At 37.5% G+C, this 22,231-nt stretch overlaps 1 protein-coding gene across 1 annotated transcript; it reads left to right on the forward strand.

Annotated features, from left to right (window-relative positions):
• Positions 1-3,842: 3,842 nt before the first annotated feature.
• ca8 (carbonic anhydrase VIII) lies at positions 3,843-20,534 on the forward strand (the record flags this gene model as incomplete). The annotated part of the gene is made up of 8 exons (XM_079244308.1): positions 3,843-3,930; positions 10,335-10,526; positions 10,749-10,873; positions 14,568-14,663; positions 15,585-15,647; positions 15,784-15,832; positions 16,132-16,244; positions 20,400-20,534. Exons 1-8 carry the CDS (start codon positions 3,858-3,860, stop codon positions 20,532-20,534), a joined length of 846 nt encoding a protein of 281 aa, XP_079100434.1. The 5' UTR covers positions 3,843-3,857.
• Between the last annotated feature and the right edge of the window lie 1,697 nt (positions 20,535-22,231).

The raw sequence follows: 22,231 nt of genomic DNA on the forward strand, positions 1-22,231 counted from the left end.
TAATAAGAGACTGGTTAAATCATATAAAATTTAGTTCACTGATTCCCAAACAGACAAATGCAAGCTTTAATTAGAGGTGTGTGTGTGTATTACAAGTGTTGACTGCATTAAATTTGACTAAAATAAATTCAGTCTTACACAATTATTATGTATAATGTTCCCTTTTCAATCACAGTAGTTGCCCCAATGACTGAAACCTCTATAAAGCTTTAGCTATAAACTTTTAGCGCAAAGTAAAAGACAAATTGTGAATTTGATTAAATTTTTATTAGGTTATTTTGACCTAAAATTCAGACTTCCATTCACGAATGTAGAAGAAGTGCACCGGTCACATAACAGAGTCCTTGAATTTCAGGTGAAGACTTGTATTCTTGTGAGGGTAATTGGTTACTGCAAAAATTGGTTATTGCCCATAGGCGTGAGTGTGCATGTGAATCGTTATTTGTCTCTGTGTGGCTCTGCGATGGACTGGCGAGCTGTCCAGGGTGTACCCCGCCTTTTATTCAAAGACTGTTTGGATAGGCCTATAGCTTCCCCACGACCCTTCATTGGATTAAGTGATTAGGATAATGAATGAAGGAATGAAGAAATGAATGAATTAATGATGTGCATTCTTTCAAGTAACACCTCCCCCATGAAACAAGGTCAGAACAGAAACCTTGTATGACTCAGCTGCTGCAAAGAGAAAATGTTGTGAAGTAGCAAGAGGATTCAGTGACTCAGAAAGTTACACTAGGATGAGTATGTGAACAGAGAGATGGCTATTTGACACTTCAATCAATACAGACATTGAATATACACTCATTCCTGCTCTCCCTATTTTCTTGGTTACCATAGTGATGTGTCTCTGGAAAGACCAGCAAAGGACATTTGATTATGATATCAATGTATGCATTTTTGTTGGAGTTTCTTGAACTATAATACATATTAAAACAAGATGGTAAAGTTCTAATATACTAAACTGTGATGCTAAGTCATCTGTCTATATATGAGCCGACATACAATCTCAAATGTAAAAGTAAAGACCACCAACATCCACAGCAATAAAGACTCTCCATCCTTATCTATGTTTAGGGCATTTTTACAGCAAAACCAGTTGATCACGTCACACAACAATGAATTTTGTCCCCTTTTCCCTAGTATTTTTAGTTTCTGCCCCAGTTATTAGTTATTTCACCAAGCAGACACTTGTTTGACTTTATAGGCATGCTATGCCTTGAAGAGATTAAGATTTAGAGTAATGAATCTAAAAGAAAATGTTGGAAACCGTGTTAGGAGATCCCAAGAGATTACAGCTCTCATGGATTGCTTTTATATACAGCATGTTTACATAATTTATTAAAGCTATGAACAAATTTCACATGGCATCTGACACTGCAGCATTTTATACATGCCATAAAAAGCAGAAGTATTTCACAAGTGGCCATTTTTCTCATCATTTAAAGTCATTATAACATAATATAACACAACACAACACAACACAACACAACACAACACAACACAACACAACACAACACAGCACAACACAACACAACACAAAACAACATTAAATGTATTATATTATATTATATATTATATTATATTATATTATATTATATTATATTATATTATATTATATTATATTATATTATATTATATTATATTATATTATATTATATTATAAGGGGATATAAGGGGAGTTTTATGAAGTTAGAGGAAAAAAAGAAAGGCCACTCTGTCTGTTCTGGTTTGTATGGTAACATACAACACAGTTCCACTTGATGGCAGCAAGCAGAAAGGAACTGTTCTTTCTTCAAGCTGAACTCAAAACTTAGCAGTCTGACTGAAGATCGCATCCATGTGCTCACTGCACTGCATGTGACATGTGCACGTCTAAATTCAAACCTACAGCTAAAACAGTAGGATTTGACTTGAATAATTGGTGTTAGGATAAAATACTTAGTACTTTGGTAACAGAATCAGAGCAAAACCAGAATAAACTCAGTTTTTGTAAGCTAGATCACCGTTAAAACTGGAAACTAAACTTTAGAAAGTATGTATACAGCTTCTGCACATGAAGCTTAAGAGTGGTTCATCAGCCAGGAAAAATGGGAAGCTGCCAAAAAGTCACATAACCATCAACATATTAACTATATCATATAGCTGATCAAAATGAGCAGCCTGTTTCCACAGTGGGTCTTTAGCATCTATCACCCTGTTTATCATCTGCTGCTGAATATCCTGGATTCTTAAAAGTGAATATAGAGACTTAAAAGATTGAATCATTAAACTGTTATCAGAACTGCTGCCATACAAGCACTTGTAAAACAAGAAGTGTGTGTAGTGGATGGAGAAAACCTCTTGATTTGAACCAAACCAGCGGAGGATGGCCTCTTCAGTTGAAAAATCAAGTTTGATCAAATAAGTGAAGCTGCTTTGGAGCCAATTGCACATTTTCACATTTTAGGGCTTTTAAGATTTTAAATGATGGTACAATTTGGAGTTACATAAACAGGGCATCAAAAGGAACAATTCTATCTGTCTTTTATAAATTATATACAGGAAAAGAAAGACAACTTGAAAGGTCAGAAGGGGCTTGACAACAGACTTTTGCTCCGGTCCATTGGAAAGTTCACACAGCCATGGTGCAGATATGGACCACCGGCAAAGAGGTTGCATGTTCTGTTTTTGGACCAAAAGCAAGGAAACAAGGGAGCTTGCCTTCATTTAGATGACTCCAAGGACATTTTCCAGATTAAGAATATAGGGCAATTAACACCAGCAGCCTGGAGGATATGGATTTAAAAAAAAAAAAATTAACCACAGAAGAACACACAGGGCAATTAACTAATACTCCCATTTAACTTTTTGTACATTTTTCCCTACAGTTGACCCAAAATGTGGAAAAACAAGATTAAAACTTTTATTTTTAATTTTTTTATTTATTTATTTATTTAACTTGAGTGTTGATCCAAGAGCAGGGTGGACATGTAGAAGGTCACATGGAACTCATTTGTGACCACAACGATTCTGCCAAAAGTGAATCTGGGAGTTTGAAAGTTCGTTTCTCTATCTATTTCTTTGCCCATCTTGAAATCATCAAGGTTTGGAGAACAGTCAGTGCCTTCAGCCTCTCCGTCCTGCTGTTTTCTTCCTATTTTCTCAACCACTGCCATTTCCCTAACCCAAGGGTGGGACTGTGGCCTCCAACAGAAACACCAGCATGACCTTCCTGGACACATTCCAACACACACAACACCACCCTGACACCCAAAACACAAGAAAGGTTAAAAGAACTTAACTCACAAGTCAAACTAACACTAATGACAGAAAAGAAAACAAGGTGTAGAACTGACACACCTTGGATTTCATTTTCACCCATGAACAGAGGGTTTCACAGGAACGGTGCATGAAAATGAAACACTTATCTGTCATTGTTTGGAAGAAAGCCAGGGTAAGTAGGCCCATCTGCGGTCTGCAGAGAAAGCGAAAGAAAGGGAGAATGAGAGAAAGAGAGACAGATAACAGTGAAGCAAGTGGTGAGAGAGAAAGAGGAGGAGCGAGAGAGAGTAAAGAGAAACACAGGCAGAGTTCTCCTCTCACATCAGTTAGTTGCTGTAAGAGGACAAGATCCAAAGACAGGACGGGGAGAGGAAAGACGGAAAGAAAGGGAAGTGGGTTAAACCTGAAAAAGGGAAGAGAAACAGATAACTAGATAAAAGAAAATATATTTAAAAAAAGAGAAAAAGTTGGAATCTATCCAGCAGACTGTAAAGACTTCACTCTGTGTCCAAGTGAGCGGACAAAACCAGCGCAACTGGGATTATACTAGGAGGACAGACTGGTTTCTACCCACTGTGAGCAGGCTGCCAAGAACCATGGCTGACAATGTGAACGAGGAGTCTGATTATATCCAGGGAAAAGACGAGCTGGATTGGGGCTACGAGGAAGGTAGGCTGGTCTGCATGTATGTGAGGAGATGCTGGAAGGAAAAGCATGTGATGTAAAGAAGCTGAGGGTTCAACGGGCTTTCACTGAGCTCTGAACCCAAAACCTTTCATAGAGGACTCAGTTTATGTGTTTGCTTCTTTTGCATGCATGCTTTAAAAATGTGTTTGAGTCAGTCCACTGTAAAACTAACACTGATGTGAATGAGATATAGAATATACTAGAATTTCCCACCACTGAGGACGAATACAGGTTTGTTTTACCTTTGCATCTTGCAAATTGAGGTATAAACTGATTTACTTAACAAGTGATCAGTTTTATATATTTACCTTTTATGTATGCCACTCTTGTATTTCCTTTGGGGAAACAATTGAGCACACCCCCAGATATAAAAATCAAAAGGTTGTGACATGGAAGGGAATGGAAAGGAGGTGTCGGGTCAAAGGTGACTGGATTGTGAATGGCTTTGATTTAGGAGCCATTTTTTTTATTATGAAGTAGTGATCTCTTTTTTTCTGCTTGAGTCTTAGTATCAGCTAGATGCTAAACTCATTTATTGTGTTTATAGCGATTATTTGTTCACATTCTGCAAATGTGGAAGTTTTGAAGTCACTGGTGGGGCCCTTCGTGGCATCCTTCGATTCCATAAATAACATATAGCAAAGTATGAACACCAGTTACATGTTTAGCTGTCTATATAAGGTAAAATAAAAAAGTGACTTTCTAAGGAGGGAAAGAAAATCTGCTTTTCCAACACAAATGATTTTATAAGCTTATGTAAAAGCTTGTAAGCTCATGTCAAAAGTTGATGAAATTTCTTTTTTGGTTTGGTGGATTATTTCTTCTTTGTAACAAAACCTCTTGGCAATAAATCTTATTGTGTTAAAAAGGTTGTTTATTTGCCTTTTTAATGCATTTGTCAGGTAAGTAACAGAGTTAAATTGCTAAAAAATAACTTTTTCTGGCATGGACTCCTGTTTGGTGTTTATTGAGTTGAATAAAGAAGAAAAGCAACAAGACCAAACTATTCTCTAAAAGGAAAAAAAACTCTCATCCCCGCAAAGCGGGGTTCATCAGATACCTCCAGAATCTGAGCACTTCTGGGACCAGCTTGGACGTGCTGTCAGTGCAAGAGAGTACAACCACCCATAATGTGTGACCAATCTGGTGACCAGCTGCAGAAGAGGAGGTGCCAGGCTCTTGTGGCGATGTATACATACTACTGTCGCTTCTGTTTGTTATATGAAAACACTGTTCAGTCGCTATCATGTCTTTTTTCTTCAGATTTCAATTATCCCTCCAATAAACAACACCAAACAACAGTTAATGGCAGAATAAGCTGTTTGGAATGAGCAGAGATGATATGGCAAGTTTTTCATGGGCTCAGCCCAGACATACAACTGCGTCCAAACAATGCATTATCCTTCCAAATGTGATGTCACTAAAAAGGGAAATAAACACTTTTTCTGATGGTATAACAGTGTCAGAGTAAAGAAATAATCCACCAACACAGATTTCCTTACAGAGTTTTAAGTAAAGTTTACAAATACTTCACAGATTAACTTCAAGGGGTGTGTTCTTGTGTTGTTTCATTTTCTTCCACTGCTGCTTATAATGAGCATCGGAGGATTTACATACATACTGATTCTGTGATTCTGACTGTAAGTATGCTGAATGGTTTGGTATACACCCTGTCTATAAATAAGATATTATATTATGGCAAGTAAATGACATCAATGTCCTGTGCTAACATACTGAACTCCATTATTTCATAATCAGATGTGCACTGAGATTAAATACAGTGAGAGAAAAAACTTAGATACTTTGAGAAACTCTATAAGCTCAGAAACAACTGCATGTCTCTTTATAGAATATTTCAGATTTATATAGTCGACAATAGTGTTCAAAAGCACCTTATAATTGATAGAATAGAAATCAACATTTGTCAAAATCTGTCTACACACAGCAAATACTATGATAAACAGTGCCAGAGTTGCACAGATGAGGCAAAATGATCTCCTTTATTAAGTACTTTATTAAGAAAAAAAAAAATTAAGGATCATTTAAAAAAAAAGAAAGAAAAACATTTTTAGTTCTTGGACACACAGTGAAAACCAGGAGACCCAGCTTAACATGTGTGCTGTGCTGACGCTCCCATCACCAGCAATACAAACAAACTGCAACCTACTTTACTATAAACTAGAAGCAATCACAGAGCTCAGACCCCCGCTGAACCATAAAATCCCACTGTTATGTATACTTTAATCTAATATCAGTATTAGTTTCTGTCAGGAGAACTGCCACATCTTGTTTACAATCCTTGACCCTGCAAGCAAACCCTTAGACACTAAGAAGCAAATGGCTTTAATAGTCTTGAAGTTATTGAGGGAATTTGCATTTTCTCTGATGGCAGCAATCTGAGTTAGTGCATTATTTTTTATTTTTTATTATTTATTTATCTCTTTTTGGCTAGTGATTGTGGGCATCATCTAATGCTTTAAAGCTGTAATGGCAAAAACATCCCAGTCTCCTAATTGTAAAGAATCCTTGAAAACATGTGTCTATCAGAGCAATTATCAAAATCACCCTCATAATTTAATCTCTTGGTCCAATTCTGTTTCTGATATTTCCTGAGAAATTAGTCCATAACTTTGTGAGTTATGTTGCTGACAGACAGTCAGAAAGACAAACCTTGGAAAGCTTGGAAAAAAGCCTTCTCAGCAGGTGTAGGGATAACATGCACCCGGTTGAGTTTAAAACCAGAAAGTTTTGCTATGGAAAAACAACCCCACACCTTGGCTAAGCTCCTGAACCAACTTTTTTTTTCTTTATAATTGCAGATTTATTTAAAACTATGCAGAGTCAAGTGACATAAAGTGTGATAGTTTCATAGCTAGCAGTACACTCAGTTCATTCAGCTGCTTATATTTGATTAAAAAACAGGTAAAAAACAGGGACATCTGGGATCTGTTGAGGTACTTAAAATACCCTTTGATGCACATCTCTTTAGATATTTGTGTTTAGTTTCAGCAAACTAAGTAGGAGATTATGCCATCACACACGAGTTAAGTTCTTAAAAGGCAAGAAAAAATCAGTTGGATTTTTATATATGTCATTAAACCCAGTATATTTCAGAAATTTGGAATGAGCAACACATGTCAATCACAGAAAACAATGGATATGTACTTAATCATTATTTGAAGAAATGGTTGAGAGAGAAATTATAATTATCTATTTGCTACATATGAAGCTAAATTGTTAACTGGAGCTTAGGATAAAAGTGGAAACCAAATAATGCAGTTTGTTTGACTATGATTTGGTAATATTTCATAAAACATTAAATAATATATGTATGAAAATATCACATTATAGCTTTATAGCAGTTGATTTAGAAAAATATATCAGTTTCATTGTTACTGACCAGAATGAACAAAGTCAGAGCAAAAGTTTTAGCATACAGATAGAAGAAACACTTATTCTCTTAAAGTGTGATAGACTTTATCTCTACAACCAAACTATTATTTAAGCACACCAAAACATCAAAAGGGAACTGTAACAGTACTTTTGGGTTCTGTAACATGTCTATAAATAAACAAATACACTAGAAACCAAAAATAATTTCTTTAATTATACAAACTAACAGGCTAACAAATTGCTAGCCACAGGTTTAGCATACAGATTAGATACGCTAGCCACGTAAGCTGTACACACACACACACACACACACACACACACACACACACACACACACACACACACACACACACACACACACACACACACACACACACACACACACGGTTTACGAAGCCTTTTCAATACTGCAGCTAGTGAAACCATCATTGCCTTCAGAAAACTGTTGCCAAGACTTGAGTTGCTCAGTAAAGAGGGAATGTGATGGTCCCCCGTTTTTTGGGAAGAATTGTAAAGTACTAGAAAACAAGCTGCAAGGAGCAGATTTTATTTTCTTGCAAGGTGAAAATAAAATCTGCTCCCATGTTTGTAGTTTTTTTTAAGTTACTAAACTTGTTGCCTAGTTCTGAAAACACATCCCTCTTGGGATTAAACCATTGTGGTTTGTCAAAAGATGAAGTGAAAATAGATGTTTTACGTCATATCACTTTCTCTACCTGGTCTGTGCTCTATGCTTGTGCAATAAAACCTCTGTTTTTAACGATAGTATCATTCTGAGGTCGCTTTCACATGCAGCTATGAGGTCAACAATGTCACAATATATCGGTCTTCTGCAGCTTTAACGAGCTCACGGTTGTACAGTCATTTGTCCCAGATAATACGTTTTTAACCTCCTTCTGAAACCATGACCTGCTTAAGTGTGTTGTATAGTATTCAAAACGTACATTGTTGCAATTACAGCAAGAAATCTTGCTCACACACAGAAGTAGCAGACCGAGGATTACATCTCTCAATCTCATCTGTTCACAACTCATTCAGGAACTTTTTGACTTTCAAGCCTTGCATTTGTTCATGACCTGTTTTACTGTTGGTGATTTTCAAACTCTAGAAACTATATTGGTTTCCACCATAATAAGAATCAACTTTCTTTATTTTTTTCTTTGTTAGAGGCATGACACGTTTTTACACCTATTAAAGGGTTATCCCTGATCTTTTGAATAAACAGGACAATTTTACACACCTGAAAAGCTCTGACAGAAAAACTTTCTGTATGTCTCACTGCTAATAGTTCATAGACCTTTGCTACTGTTTGCATGTTAAATAATAAATGGTTATTTATTTATATTTTTCCTACTTTGAGAATTTGAATGAAAATCGAATTTTATACATAAATATAAATGATTTTATGGCCATAACGTAATATTTAGCACCATTGTAAGATGACAATGGATTTTTTTGACCAACTCTTCTCAGGTCGTTTCTCTGCCTTTGTGTATTTTGACTGTTTTCATTCATATTTTCTGCATGATTCCCTGGACACTTTAGTTTATGTGTGCTTTGACTTATCATTTCTTCTTGGTCCTCTTGTAGTTACTACTTATTAGCTTCATGAGTTGTTATAAATTTTAGTTTGTGTAAGATTTAAGTAATTTTAGTCTATTTTTTCTAAATCTGCAGCCATGATGTTAGAGTTATGCTAATCTGCTGTGTCTATTTCTTTTCTTGTTTGTTTTTAATTATGGAGAATAATCTTACCTGACTATATTTACAGAAAGAATTGTGTCAGAAACACATGTTGTAGCCTTTTCAGTCCACTACAGTTCAAGTGTCATTATATCTTTACTTGTCTGGGGAAGATGACTTAAAGTTATTATCATGACTCTATCAGCCTTGGTCATAGTGAAACTTTAATGGGTGACCGGGCAAGTTCAGAAAAAATGGGAAAACTGGCATTTCATCCAATAAAACACTAAGGTCCACCTGTTTACATGTCAAACTAAGACAAGGTTTAGTGTAGTGATTCCTTTAAGATTCAACCACAGCTTCTTTAGAAAATACTGGCATCTTCTCCAGCATGAAGAAAAGAAAATATGGTTTTGAGCCGAAAACACTATTAGAGCAATGTGAAGGTCTAATGTGTTGATACCAATTGCCATGCTGTTGTGCATGCTGGCTTTCTTGTGTGGCTTTCAAGACACTTGAAAAATACTTGTTCATAAGAAATATTTTAGAATGTGACATCTGGAAAATCTAATCTATAAACGGTGAAATGAAAATGTAATTATATTTAACCATTTCAGTTTCAGGGGTCTGGATACAGGGTTGCACCAGCTGCTGGTTAATTCAACCCAACATCTTTCCACTGCTTCCCTCAAAGGCTATTAGAGAGCTGCAGTTTCTCACTTAAATTGTTGCAAAATGGATGTCATAGATCGATTAGGAAGTCTCAAGCAGGCATTACTTAATCAATCTAGGCATTTTACAACCATTAGGCAAAGTAATTTCCAGCTAAACACATATATGGAATGGGGAGCACACATTGATGGAAGAAAGTCTACTTTCTTCACACTCTTTGCAACTAAAACGTTTAGTTGTTACAGCAGACACAAATTTAATGTCAACTGCAGTGTGTAACTAAGATGCATCTCATGAACTTGAGTGAGAAATATTTACCTGGATCAGCTATACAACAGTTACATGTACTACCACTAAACATATTCACCAAACCACTGGTAATGCCAACTATGTTCTGTATAAGAACCAGTTTGTGTAGCACAACCTGCCTCAGGTTGGTGAAAATCTTAAGCTGACCTTAACAAGAGCTGGAGTGGCTCGCTTTCACTACCAACACCTCCTACTGATAATTAAAATGTCTGCTTTGAACAGGTATTATTTAGTTAGTTTATGTAAAAGTAATGCCACAGTTTGACATGTTACACACTTACGTTTAATGGTGTACCAACAGGCCTCATCATGTGCTGTGTTTGTTACAGGTGTAGAATGGGGACTCCATTTCCCAGCAGCCAATGGCGAGTACCAGTCGCCAATAAATTTAAATTCCAGGGAAGCCCAGTATGACCCCTCACTTCTGGATGTTGGTTTATCTCCAAACTATGTGGTGTGTCGAGACTGTGAGGTCATAAACGATGGCCACACTGTGCGCATCATTCTCAAGTCCAAGTCAGGTGACTCCTTGAAGACACACTCACACACACTAACTTAAGAAGTGCTGACAAAGCAGGATGCATATTTAGCTTTTGGTGTCAGTCACTGTGGTTAAGTGGTGACTTATGCATGCATTGTAAGTATAGTGTGTGGAAAGTTTAGACTTCACCCTATTTAATCTGTGTTTGGCTTCCTGTGTTTATTTGCTTACAATTTATTGGGTTTTAATGTGTTGTTGCCAGTGGTTACCGGGGGTCCACTGCCGAGTGATCATGAATATGAGCTTCATGAGGTTCGATTCCACTGGGGCAGAGAAAACCAAAGAGGATCAGAACACACTGTCAACTTCAAGGCTTTCCCAATGGAGGTACATGCTGTCGTGCAAACACTAACATACAAAGATAAAAAGGCCATGGACCTCGCTCCAAAACCCACACACCACCACTCATATGTTTAGTCTTCTGGCATTTGTCCTTCCTCAGATAACACTGTATCGTTTTTAGTCCTTGAACACAAATGCTGTTTTTTTCTGTTTAAAAAGTAACATTTCTGACAGAAATGCAGGCTGAAAATATGCTTTTGAGTATGTATCACAGAGACATGTGTGGGGAGGTTTGTTCATCCATATGATGAGAAATTAAGTAGACAAAGAGAGTATGAGAAGACCAACCAAGAGTATGAGAAGCCTGGTTAGGTTTGTGACAATATTACATTTTTACTTCCCAGTAATGAATTATCAGCCAAAATCATTCAGAATTGTTATTATCAGTAACAGACATTCACAACTGTGATATTCTAACTATATTGATAGCAAAACTATGGGATAAAACTTATGTGGAACCTGGTTCTGTGGAATGAGCAACAAAGCTGAACATGTGAGAAGTCACACAGATAAATGTGTCTCCTGTAATATTCTCCTGTTCGTTGGTGTTCAGTAGTTTGAGATGTGTTTCCAGGCATGAGTCTGTCACAGATGTATGATTTGCACCTGAATGCCACTTAGTTGGAGCCAGCAGTAATGCCATGTATCTGGAACCTAACTCCATTCTTCAGGATGACGACTCTACCCCCACAAAGCAAGGACAAACAGAGACCACCTCCAGAATTTGCAAGTGGAAACAATGGAATGACCATAAATCGAGATCTCATTTTTTAGATCAGCTTGGAGGTAACTACTAGTGTTTCTTAATGCTGGTCCTTGGGAACCAATGGCCCGCATGTTTTACTTCTTTCCAGCTCAAGCACACTTGATTCAGACTAAATAAACTGGTTGCCAGATTTGTTGCAAACTTGTTCCTGAGCCATTCATTAAAAACAAGTGTGTCACAGTAGGGCTACCTTTAAAACATGCAGGGCCATAGTCCCAAAAGACCAGGACTGAAAAACACTGTGCTAGAGAAACCAATACAACCACCCTGGTTGAGGAATAGGATGCCAGTCTCAGTTTCTGTGGGAGTGCGATCATCTAGTCCACCAAGATAGTCAACATGAGACTAAAAGGAAAATATTGTTGGGTGTTTTGAACATCTTATGCATTATCTTCACAAGTTAAATGGGTTGTAGTGATGGCTACTCATGCTTTCCGAGTGTGTATTCTACCAGTGTGCATTAGTGTTGCTCTAAAACATGTGGTGCAGGGGTAGTTAAGAACCAGGATAGGAAAAAACTGTATTAACAATTGTTAGAATTAAAGAGGAGTAATAATCAACTACACACAAAGTTCCTTACTTTTGGAACAAGTATATTCACTTTCATCTAATTAATCTATGTGGGTTTTTTTTTTTTTTTTTTTTTTTTTTCATTAATTGTCTCTTTCACTCTTAAAATAGAGGGCAAAAAAACTGTTAAAAAAAACTTTAATTTGCAAAAAATTTAATCAAGATGAACTCATAATCTTATAAATTTGGAGTCAACACATTTTACATTTTATTCTTTTAAAATCAAGATTATTGTCAGTACTGGTTTATCTTGAAACACTGAGTACTAATGTGTGACAATGCACACGATCCATTGGTAGAAATGCAAAATTATATTCTATACTATATTCTCAATTACAGTGAAAGCTCCACAGCAGATCTCGTCATGATTCAGTCATCTTTACAGTAATTCTTGTTTGGGTGTAGGTGGGTGTGTTCAGCTGGTTTCATTTAGTATAATTTGCTTGCACATATCATCCTACGCACAAAGCTTTTACCTCTTCAGATACAGCAAACATCAACTTGATCTGAACCCAACTTACAACACTTACAACAATTCCTTTTCCACGACACAACTGGACATATTTACAGCTCAGCTGGACTCTGTTCTGTTTTTCCGTTAGAGGCAGTAACTGGTTAAAAAAAAAAGGTTTTTTTGTACTACATTAGCCAAGGTTCACACCAGGCTGACACTCAAAGATCAATGCAAAACTCTAAATGATGTGTTTTTAACAACTGAGAGTGCTTCATACTGAGAGCCAGACATGACAGTTATGTTGCTTTAATTTCCGTTTTTGCTTCATTTGGTTTGGTTTTCCTTTAGTTTTTAAAGTTCAATAAATAACTTTTTTTCTCCTCTGAAGGCCAAATGAAGGTCACAGTGTGGATGTATAGCGAGCTCTCTTAGATTACATGTCCTGATACCAACATTTGGCATTTACTTGGACCTAAAGGTCAATATCGAAATGCCACAACTGCTATACCTGGACACTAAATTTGATTTTTCTTTCTTTTTGTCTTTGCTTTTCTTGTGTTCATGAAGGACTCGGTGGCCTTTCATAAGTGTCGTTGCTAACTTAGCTCAGCAACCATAATCTCAAAGAAAGGTTATGCTGGTTTTAAACAAAAGATAAATAACGGTGCAACTGTAGCAAGTTGCATGAGAGTCCTTATTTTGAGTTCATAAGCAATTTTGCACTGCAGGGATGTTGTTTCTGCATGGGTAAAGAAAAATAAAGCATTTGGCAGTTCTGTCTTACTAGTATGTCACCATGACTTATACTTCTGAAAATCATTGTCCCTAACTCAAAAAGTGGAAATATGTTCATTTTTATTTAGTTAATTGAAAACTTGTTGATCTAAAGACATGCATGTTAGGTTGACTGGCTATCCTGAATTGTCCCTAGATGTGAGTGTGAGTGTGACTGATTAAGAAATGGTTGTATGTCTGTCTGTGTTGGCCCTGTGATGGACTGGTGACCTGTCCAGGGTGTACCCTGCGTCTTGCCCAATGATTGCTGGGAAAGGCTCCAGCTCCCCCGTGACCCTTAATGGGACAATGCGGTTTAGAAAATGGATGGATGGATTAATTGAATACTTGTTAGGGAAAATATCAGGGAGGATGGTTTGGTATCAGAAACAGACAGTTCACATCCAGTTCTCACCCAAGTCCATTTGTCTGTGCGCTTTTCCTGTAAGAGGGTGGTGGGTGGCTGGAGCCGAGAAAGCTGAATATTACTTGAGAGGTGGGGTTCATTCTGGGCAGACAGCCAGTCTCTACACTGGACTTTAGCCATGGATGTGGCAGACCAGAAAAGTGTCTCATGATTCATTTTTTAATCCACATTTGTGACATTTCTGGAAGCAATAAACTTAATATTTTCTGTTGTTCCCTTGGAAGGACTTTAGAAAAGATTAAATGATGAGTGCACCCTTTTAACAAGTATTTAGTCTTTTCACAGCCTGATTTATTCCTCAGCATCACAAAGCTTCATTGTTATCTGAAAACTATCATAACACATCAGTGAGACACATTATTGCACTGTGACCTGGTTGTTATCACCACACACACTCACACTATTGTTGGTTTGGACAGAATCCCGCATGCGTCACTCTGCTACTGTAGATACTAGGCTATTAGTGCCAAACATGTTTTCATCCACCATAGAAAATAGTCCTCAACATCTTCCCAGATTTTGTATTCTTCCATATTTTTTCCCAGTTCTTGTCAGATTTAGCTCTGTTTGTGTCTTTGCAGAGTCCTCAGTCACCAGCTGATAGTTTCTCACTCGTACTGAAACGTATTTCTCACAGTGCACTGGCATCCTCATCACAGGTTGTTTTCTTGCATGTCTTTCTGTGCAGCTCCATCTAATTCACTGGAACAGTACTCTGTTCAACACATTAGAGGACGCTCTGGGAAGGAAGAATGGAGTCCTCATCATAGCTCTTTTTGTGCAGGTAAACATCCACAAGATCCAGACGGCTGGCACGATGACAAGATATGGGGGTTGCTTTCCCTCACAGGCTTGGGGTGTGATTCCTATTTGTTCAGGAGAAAGAGTATATCAAGGTCTTTGTTCTCCACACTGCAACAGGATAAAACTACTGACCAGTGACTCTGGATTAAATGTGCCTTTAATTAATATAATATTTAGTTAAATTAAATTAGATAGCATAAAAATCTGCTCTTGCAAATATTTTGGACAAGAACGCCATTATGATGACAGAATTAATCACAAATTTGTGCCCAACCCTGCTCTACTTCTCTTTTTGGATAAAATAAACTAATAGTTGCTTAAGACAGGGTGTTTCTGCAGTTTTCTATTGTTCACATGCAGTTTTAAGAACATGGAAATTTTCAGCAAATTGGCCTCTTTGGGATTATTCTTCCAGGGATTGTAAGACTTGCTTTCAGACTAATGTGAATGATCCAGTGTAAGTTTGATAAAAGTGAAGCAATTCTGTAGTTTCCACTTTTGTTGTGGCTTCCACAGAGTCTGATCCTCAACCCCCTCCCTTGCTGGGAATCCTCTTAAAAACCCCTGATTTATGCAAGATGAATAAAACCTCAAAGAAATGTCTTGGCTCTGAGGTGATCTGAGTCATGCCAGCAGAGGAAAAGACGCCCAGTAAAACAACAGGTCGCTTTTATTTTCTTCTATTAACTCCAAACATCCCTGACCTTCTGAGGTTTCAGTCCCTCTGTCAACCACACATGTCCTGTTTACAGCAGCTTCTGCTGTTTCTACATCCTGTTTTCACCCTGTACAAAACCAGAAGAAACAAACTAAACTGCTGAAAATATCGCTGAGGTTAAAAAAACAGTCACCTCAAATAATAAATAAATAATGAAACTCAAAATACTTGTGTTTTCATCAGATTGGTAAAGAGCATCTGGGCCTGAAGGCCATTACTGAAGTTCTGCAGGACCTACAGTATAAGGTAAGACCAAACTCGGGCGATCAGAAGACCTGAACAGGAGACCATTTCAGATTTAAATAGCTTGTGCATGAAGACAGTAACTTCTTTTTTATTTTTTTTTTATTTATTTTTTTTATTATCATTGTCTATCCATCAGGGGAAGAACAAGATAATACCCTGTTTCAACCCAAACACTCTGTTACCTGGTAAGTAAAGATAATTTGATTTCAAACATGCAGTTTGAGATTCTTCTTTTAGATTCCCGTGTCTCTGAACGAGCCGAACAGGTTTGCCATGAAGCAGTTAACACAGCTGCTGGGTTTCAGCAACAAGCAAGCTGTTTTTCTTTTTTTTTATTACAATCAAATTGATGTGGTTAGCGGTGTTTTTTTTTTTTTAAACAAAAGTTTTATTTTGCTTTTGACAAAAACACAACAAAAGAGTAAATAATCTGAGTTTTAAATGATGCAACAAATTTTTCACTGACTGCTGCCTCTGCCATCAGACCCACTACTGAGAGACTATTGGGTATATGAAGGATCTCTGACCACACCGCCTTGCAGTGAAAACGTCACCTGGATACTGTACCGCTACCCTCTCACCATTTCACAGCTACAGGTAAGATTCTAACATTATCTAGATCCTGATACCAAGTCCATAAGACAAACCGAGATCACTTTCAAAGCACTTGTACATTAGCAAGAATATTATATCCACTGAAATAACTTAATTGCCTTACAAAAGGTTGCATTCACCAGCCTGTTTCAGCATCACATTGTTGTATAATCTTATATTATCTTATATTATTATAATGTATATATCCCTGAAAGCAATTAAACCATTAATAAGTGACTTCAAGTTGTGTGTCAGACACTGGGTTCAATGTTAGGTTTAGAGAGTTTATATGAACATAATGATAAATATAAAAACAAAAATAGAAATAAAACAAATGATCAAAGAAGAGAGAAAAAAAACATTCAAAAGGAGTGGAAGCATAAGCTGATATCATCCCACCCCAGTAATCACAACAATCCTCAGACCTTAAAACATTATCACGATTGTTATGAGGCACAACATAATCTTAGAAAATAATAGATTTAAAATCTTATAAAAAGTTATTTGCATGTTGATTGTATATGTTGAATATAATTATTATGATAATAACAATACTCAACATACGTAATCAACATCACCCTTTAAAATATATCTTTGTCTTTATTTTTTTAATTAATTTAGATTTTTTTTTTATTATGGAACCATATACTTATCAAAAGTCATGCTAACAACAACACAGTATCATAGGGATACCTGTGTAGTAATAATAAATTCTTAATATGTGATATAATGTGATAGCTTACAGTAATCAATTACGATGATAAATTTATGCAGTATTAATAACAATAATAAATTTAGAATAACAATACCAACAACAAGCAAGACACTAGAGTATCTGCTTTTTAATTAAACACCTTACTTGATGTTATGTTGGTGGATGTCAACAGAAACTTGCTGTCTACCGTTTCAGTAAATGTATTCTCTTTATTTTCACCCCATCTTTTTATTTTTATGATCAGAACATCTGATGCTTCTGTGAAAATAAACTAAAAGAATCCCATTTGGGATTTTTGGAGCTTTTTGATCACACAGGAGTAAGAAAACACACATTTTCTGGTATTCACCACAGTGGACTACAGGAACCTTTTTTACACCCTCTGCCAGTCAGTACGTCTGTCACATTCCCTTTGACTGAAATATGAATTCAGCCTTTGCCAGACTCATGGATCTCAGCTAGCAAGTTGTTGCAGAGGATAATGGTGCCCTCCTGATATTTACGTCTATCTTTCATCTTTGCTGCCCTTTGGCTTGCTGACCCTTTGAAATGCTGACACAAACTGTGACCTGTGGCTTTCTGCCCTCCAGCTATGCGGGTGAATCATATGAACAGAAAAAGGAAAGCAAAATAAAGGGGAAAAACACGTGGAGTATGAGTCTGTTTGTTTTAAAGTGGAACTATTATGTGCATTTCAGGTTAATTTATTTTTATTTCTGAGCCCGGAAGGGCTGGGATTGATCGAGTTATTGTTACAAATCACTTTATTTACTTCAGACCGACCCTCTCAGTAGGCTGTCAGATCAGCCTGTGGGCAAAGCGAGTGGATTGAGACTCTTCCGCATTAAGCCCCGCCTCCCACCACTGCACTACATTGGGAGCGCGCACCGCACCTGCTTTCGCTGTCATTGTAACATCTAATAAACAGATGGATTAGGCTCATATGAACTCAATAAAAAAACAAAATACAATGTCAACACATAGCATACAGCCCTACATGTTGGAACCTGAATCAGACCCTGAAAACTAAGTGGAAAACAGCAACCCACAGCAACGAATGCAGCAGGATGTCTGTCTTTGGTAAACTCACCAGCCATGGTTGGAAATAACTTTATCCGACGTTTTCCACCTGCCTGATGTATTTGTACATGCCCTTGTTAACCAGTAGAAGGTAACCAATCACTGAACCTCATCCCCCGGGACGTCACAAGGATTTCCAAGTAGATAAAATTCTCTAAAACGATGCGTTTTTTGTCGCCATGGAAACCGAACGGAGCGTGTGCTGGTACTCAAACTCAAACATGCGTTTGGGTGATAAAAAACAGTGCCATTCACATGTCTGATGAGGATTCAACACTGTAACACTGTAGAAAGCTCAGAAAACCCAAAATACTATAATAGCACCCCTTTAATGTTTGTTAGGACAAAATAGAGAAGGGTCCAGTGATGGGTATTGTAGTATATTGTTGATGTTATTATAAATGTTTGTTTAACTCAGTTCATCCTCAGCCGCAAAGGTGAAGTCATATAGATTTTTCAACAACAATTAAAGGTCTGTAAGAATATCTGACATCTAGTGGTAACAATAGGCATAGCAGTGACTTAAAACGTCAAGCACAGTTGTGAATAGACGGTGGCCATCAGTGGCCAAAATTCTTCCAGACATTAAGTTTTCATGTGAGAGTGGATCACATAGCCTCAGGTGCACCAATGACTGCACTACATATAAGTACATCATATTTGTGTACATGTAAACTGTTTTCTCTTCTTTTATCTGTCTTTTAAGGCATCATTTTTCTTTTATGGTGTTTTAGTATCTATCAAACAAAGTTGGAGCTGCCTTTTCTTTGACAGAAACATCCTCTTTGATCCTAGAACACTAGTCCATTATCACCTAAGCCGGAAGTTGCAGAGGATGTAAACAGGTGGGATTTGTAGTAAGTGGGAAAGCTGAGGGCTTCATATTTAGCCCTATTTTTAAGTTTATTTTGAATACTTTAGCCATTTCTAGCTATATTAGTTGTTAGCTGTTTGTATTTGCCAGTAACCCATTCTTGTACAAATTACTGCCTCTGATTCCAAATGATACTCGTGAAAACTTAGAAACATTACAAATTCCAGGCAAATTCTGGCATTATACAACAGATTATATTCTATTAAGAAGGATGCGTTATCATGTTGTTTCACTTGGTTTTTAAGATAACAACTTCCAGGTTTTATGCACTTTTAATGTGTGTATCACGTCTGTTCCAATAGTTCTTTTCTAAAAGGTTTTGTTTCCACCACCAGCAGCTGCAGCTGCTCTTGTCTGTGTGGACAACCGGGCCAAGTCAGTGGGTAACACTTGCAAAACCAACTTCCTGCTGTTTGTTGAGCTTTCACATGCAACTTCCCATTGTTTCTCGCCTGTGCTTCACAAGTGCTCATAAACCATAAAAACCCATAAGTCAGAGATGTTCTGACAACTGAGCCAGGCCTATTTAAACTTTCTTGATGGCATTGTGGGAAATCAAACAATGTGAAATTTCACAAATATTTAAAATCCATATCAATGTGCTAGTCAAGCTTTTTTTTTTAGTTGTAGCTGTGCAGTTAAATGAAAACTAACTACATCTGAAGTTTGGTTAAAAAACAACACAAAACAAAACAAAAAAGATCCAGCCGGTCCTGCTTAACCAGAAAACACCTCTCAAACATCCGGCTGTTGCTGACTGCTGGAAGATGAAGATTGTGTGTACACAGTGAATGCGAGCATATAAATGTCATACAAGAGTTGCTATGCCCACAGGCTTTGCACTTTGGCATTGTGCTATAAACCATCCCTCCTGTACAGCAGCTGCTGGGTTTGTTTCAGCTACATAGGCAGCTACTGCATAGCACATGTGTACAGAAGTGATACAATCTGTAGCGGCTGCTTTTTTACCTGAAGAGGAAGTCACCTTTTCCGTCTGTAGTTTTGATTTTAACTAGTTTCTGTCCTGAGAAAGGCAAAAGTTTGAGACGTTTCTTCCATCACATGATCTAATCTGCCAAAAGCTTTCATTAATGAGTAAATACAGGTTGTTTGTGTACTCATTTGCGACGATTTAACTAATGCTAGGCTTGTTTATACATTTGAAAATGTAGTGATTTGCACTATTCAAAGCCTCCATGCAGGGTCCAGTTTTTTTCTTTTTATCTCTACATACCAGCTCAGCGACTGCAGTCTGCAGTCACTCTGACTGTCGAGCAAACATTTCCATGTTTTCATTTAGTTTCCTATAAAGTTCAGGATAAAAAAGTACATAATTGAATTTTGATGGGAATTATTTGATCGTCTAAACTAAAACCCCTTTATAAAGGAAATGAGCCAAATCAGTCTCATAATATCAGCATCACCATGGCGGAAGAATATGTCATGCCTGCTTTCATGCAGTCACATCTCTTTACTTCTGTTTCTGCAGATTGAGGAGTTTCGGAGGTTGCGGTCCCATGTCAAAGGGGCGGAGCTACCAGAAGGGAATGATGGGATGCTGGGGGACAACTTCCGCCCTACCCAGCCGCTCAGTGACCGGACGGTTCGCGCAGCCTTTCAGTGACTCCTACTGTCCTCTGGCATTTCAGAAAAGCAGTGGGACCTGCAGAAGCAAATTTAGAAGGTGACAGCTTCGTCCTCATTACAGCAGAGTACATGACTTCAGGTGGCGAGAAAAAAGAAAGATACAAACATCACACTCTTAAAGCAGTCCTCTAAATGTGTCAACCACACACTGCATATGAGATAATGGCCCTGTAAAGCATGTGAACCACATAATGTGCAGCAGAGCAGTAGATTCAGGAATATGCTTTAGTTCCTAAATGCTTCTCTGTTAGCATGTTTGTCTGTGATTTGGTCATTGGCAAGTGCATAGATTTCCACAGTTTTCCCTCAACTTCCTGCTGCTGTGAAAGCCAAAAGTATGAGTAAATTAGATAAAAAACAAAAGCAGATACCTGAAAAAGAAATCCTCTGTAAAGCTCAGTAGTAATGTCACGTTATTATCTAAATAACTGTACAGTGTATCTTACATAAAAGATTAAACAAATGCATGTGTGAAAAGGATCCACTGGAACATGTTTCACATATCAACTACACATCAATTCCTATACTTTTACTCATCTCAGCACATTTCTTCATCAGGGACAGATGTCTAATGGAAGTAGGTACACCATCCCAGAGGCATTTGGGCCCCCTGAAACTACAGCATAATGGATCACGCCCTGGAAGAACTAACCCAGTTTGCCTACTAATCTGGGACTAGCCTATATACACTACAGTGAATAAAGGGATCCCAGATTTAGCTCAACAGCACTGCGGCAGGTAGACGGAGAGGATGAGGAAGGTAAAAGACTAGTCAGTTCAGGTTGTTAGCTCACAGATGAAAGTAAATCTTGTTAAAGGCTGCAAACATAGAAAACTGTTAAAAAAGTAAAAACAGAGGAGCAATGGTGACTTTAAAAGTAATAAAAGTTTCATGATAGTTTTCTCAATAACTGGCAAGCCCAAGTAAGTAAATGCTGAAGTTTGCTGGATCATATTTAAGCATTTTCTCCTCTTTCACTGGTGAAAGACCCCCCCCCCTTTCTTTATTCACATCCTACATCATCATTTTGGTGCCAAACCCCCCTCCCCCCCCCCAAAAAAAAAAACAAAAACAAAAACAAAAACATGAAACTAACTGCTTTTATATTAAATTAATCATTTAATTGACTAAAGCTGCTTTTTTCCTGTTCTACAACCAAAATGCAAGAGAGCAATGTTTACCCACATTGCAAAGTGCTGTCATTTCATAGCACAAGTCCTGCTGGGGTTCTTGTCACATGAAGGCTGGGAAAGAATGAACTTCCATTCATCTCATTTTCGAGGGACTGCGAGTTGAGAAGGAAAGGGCTGAATCTAAATGGAAAAACAGAGAAGTGTGTTGAAAAGGGGGAAAGGTAGAGGGGCGCTGTGATGAAGGGAGCAGAGAATGCCAGAGGGCTGAAAGAAGAGGAGGCAGAGGGAGCAAAAAGGGAGGAAATAACAGAGGACTATTGTAGGGTGAAAACAGATACTGATGTGGTCCTACTGGCTTAAACCCACCTAGGATAAAACCTGTGAATGAGACAGGACCATTTAGTAAGTCAAAACATTCTCATTTCAGGATAATACTATTTCTTTCCTTATTGTCTGTCTGTATATTATAGAAACTACCAACAGTACAAGCGTTATTCACAGAAATGATTATTATATAGTCATTTAGTAGATGCTTTTATC

This window comes from Telmatherina bonti, assembly GCF_933228915.1.
Source record: "Telmatherina bonti genome assembly, chromosome: 7".
Taxonomy (NCBI): Eukaryota; Metazoa; Chordata; class Actinopteri; order Atheriniformes; family Telmatherinidae; genus Telmatherina; species Telmatherina bonti.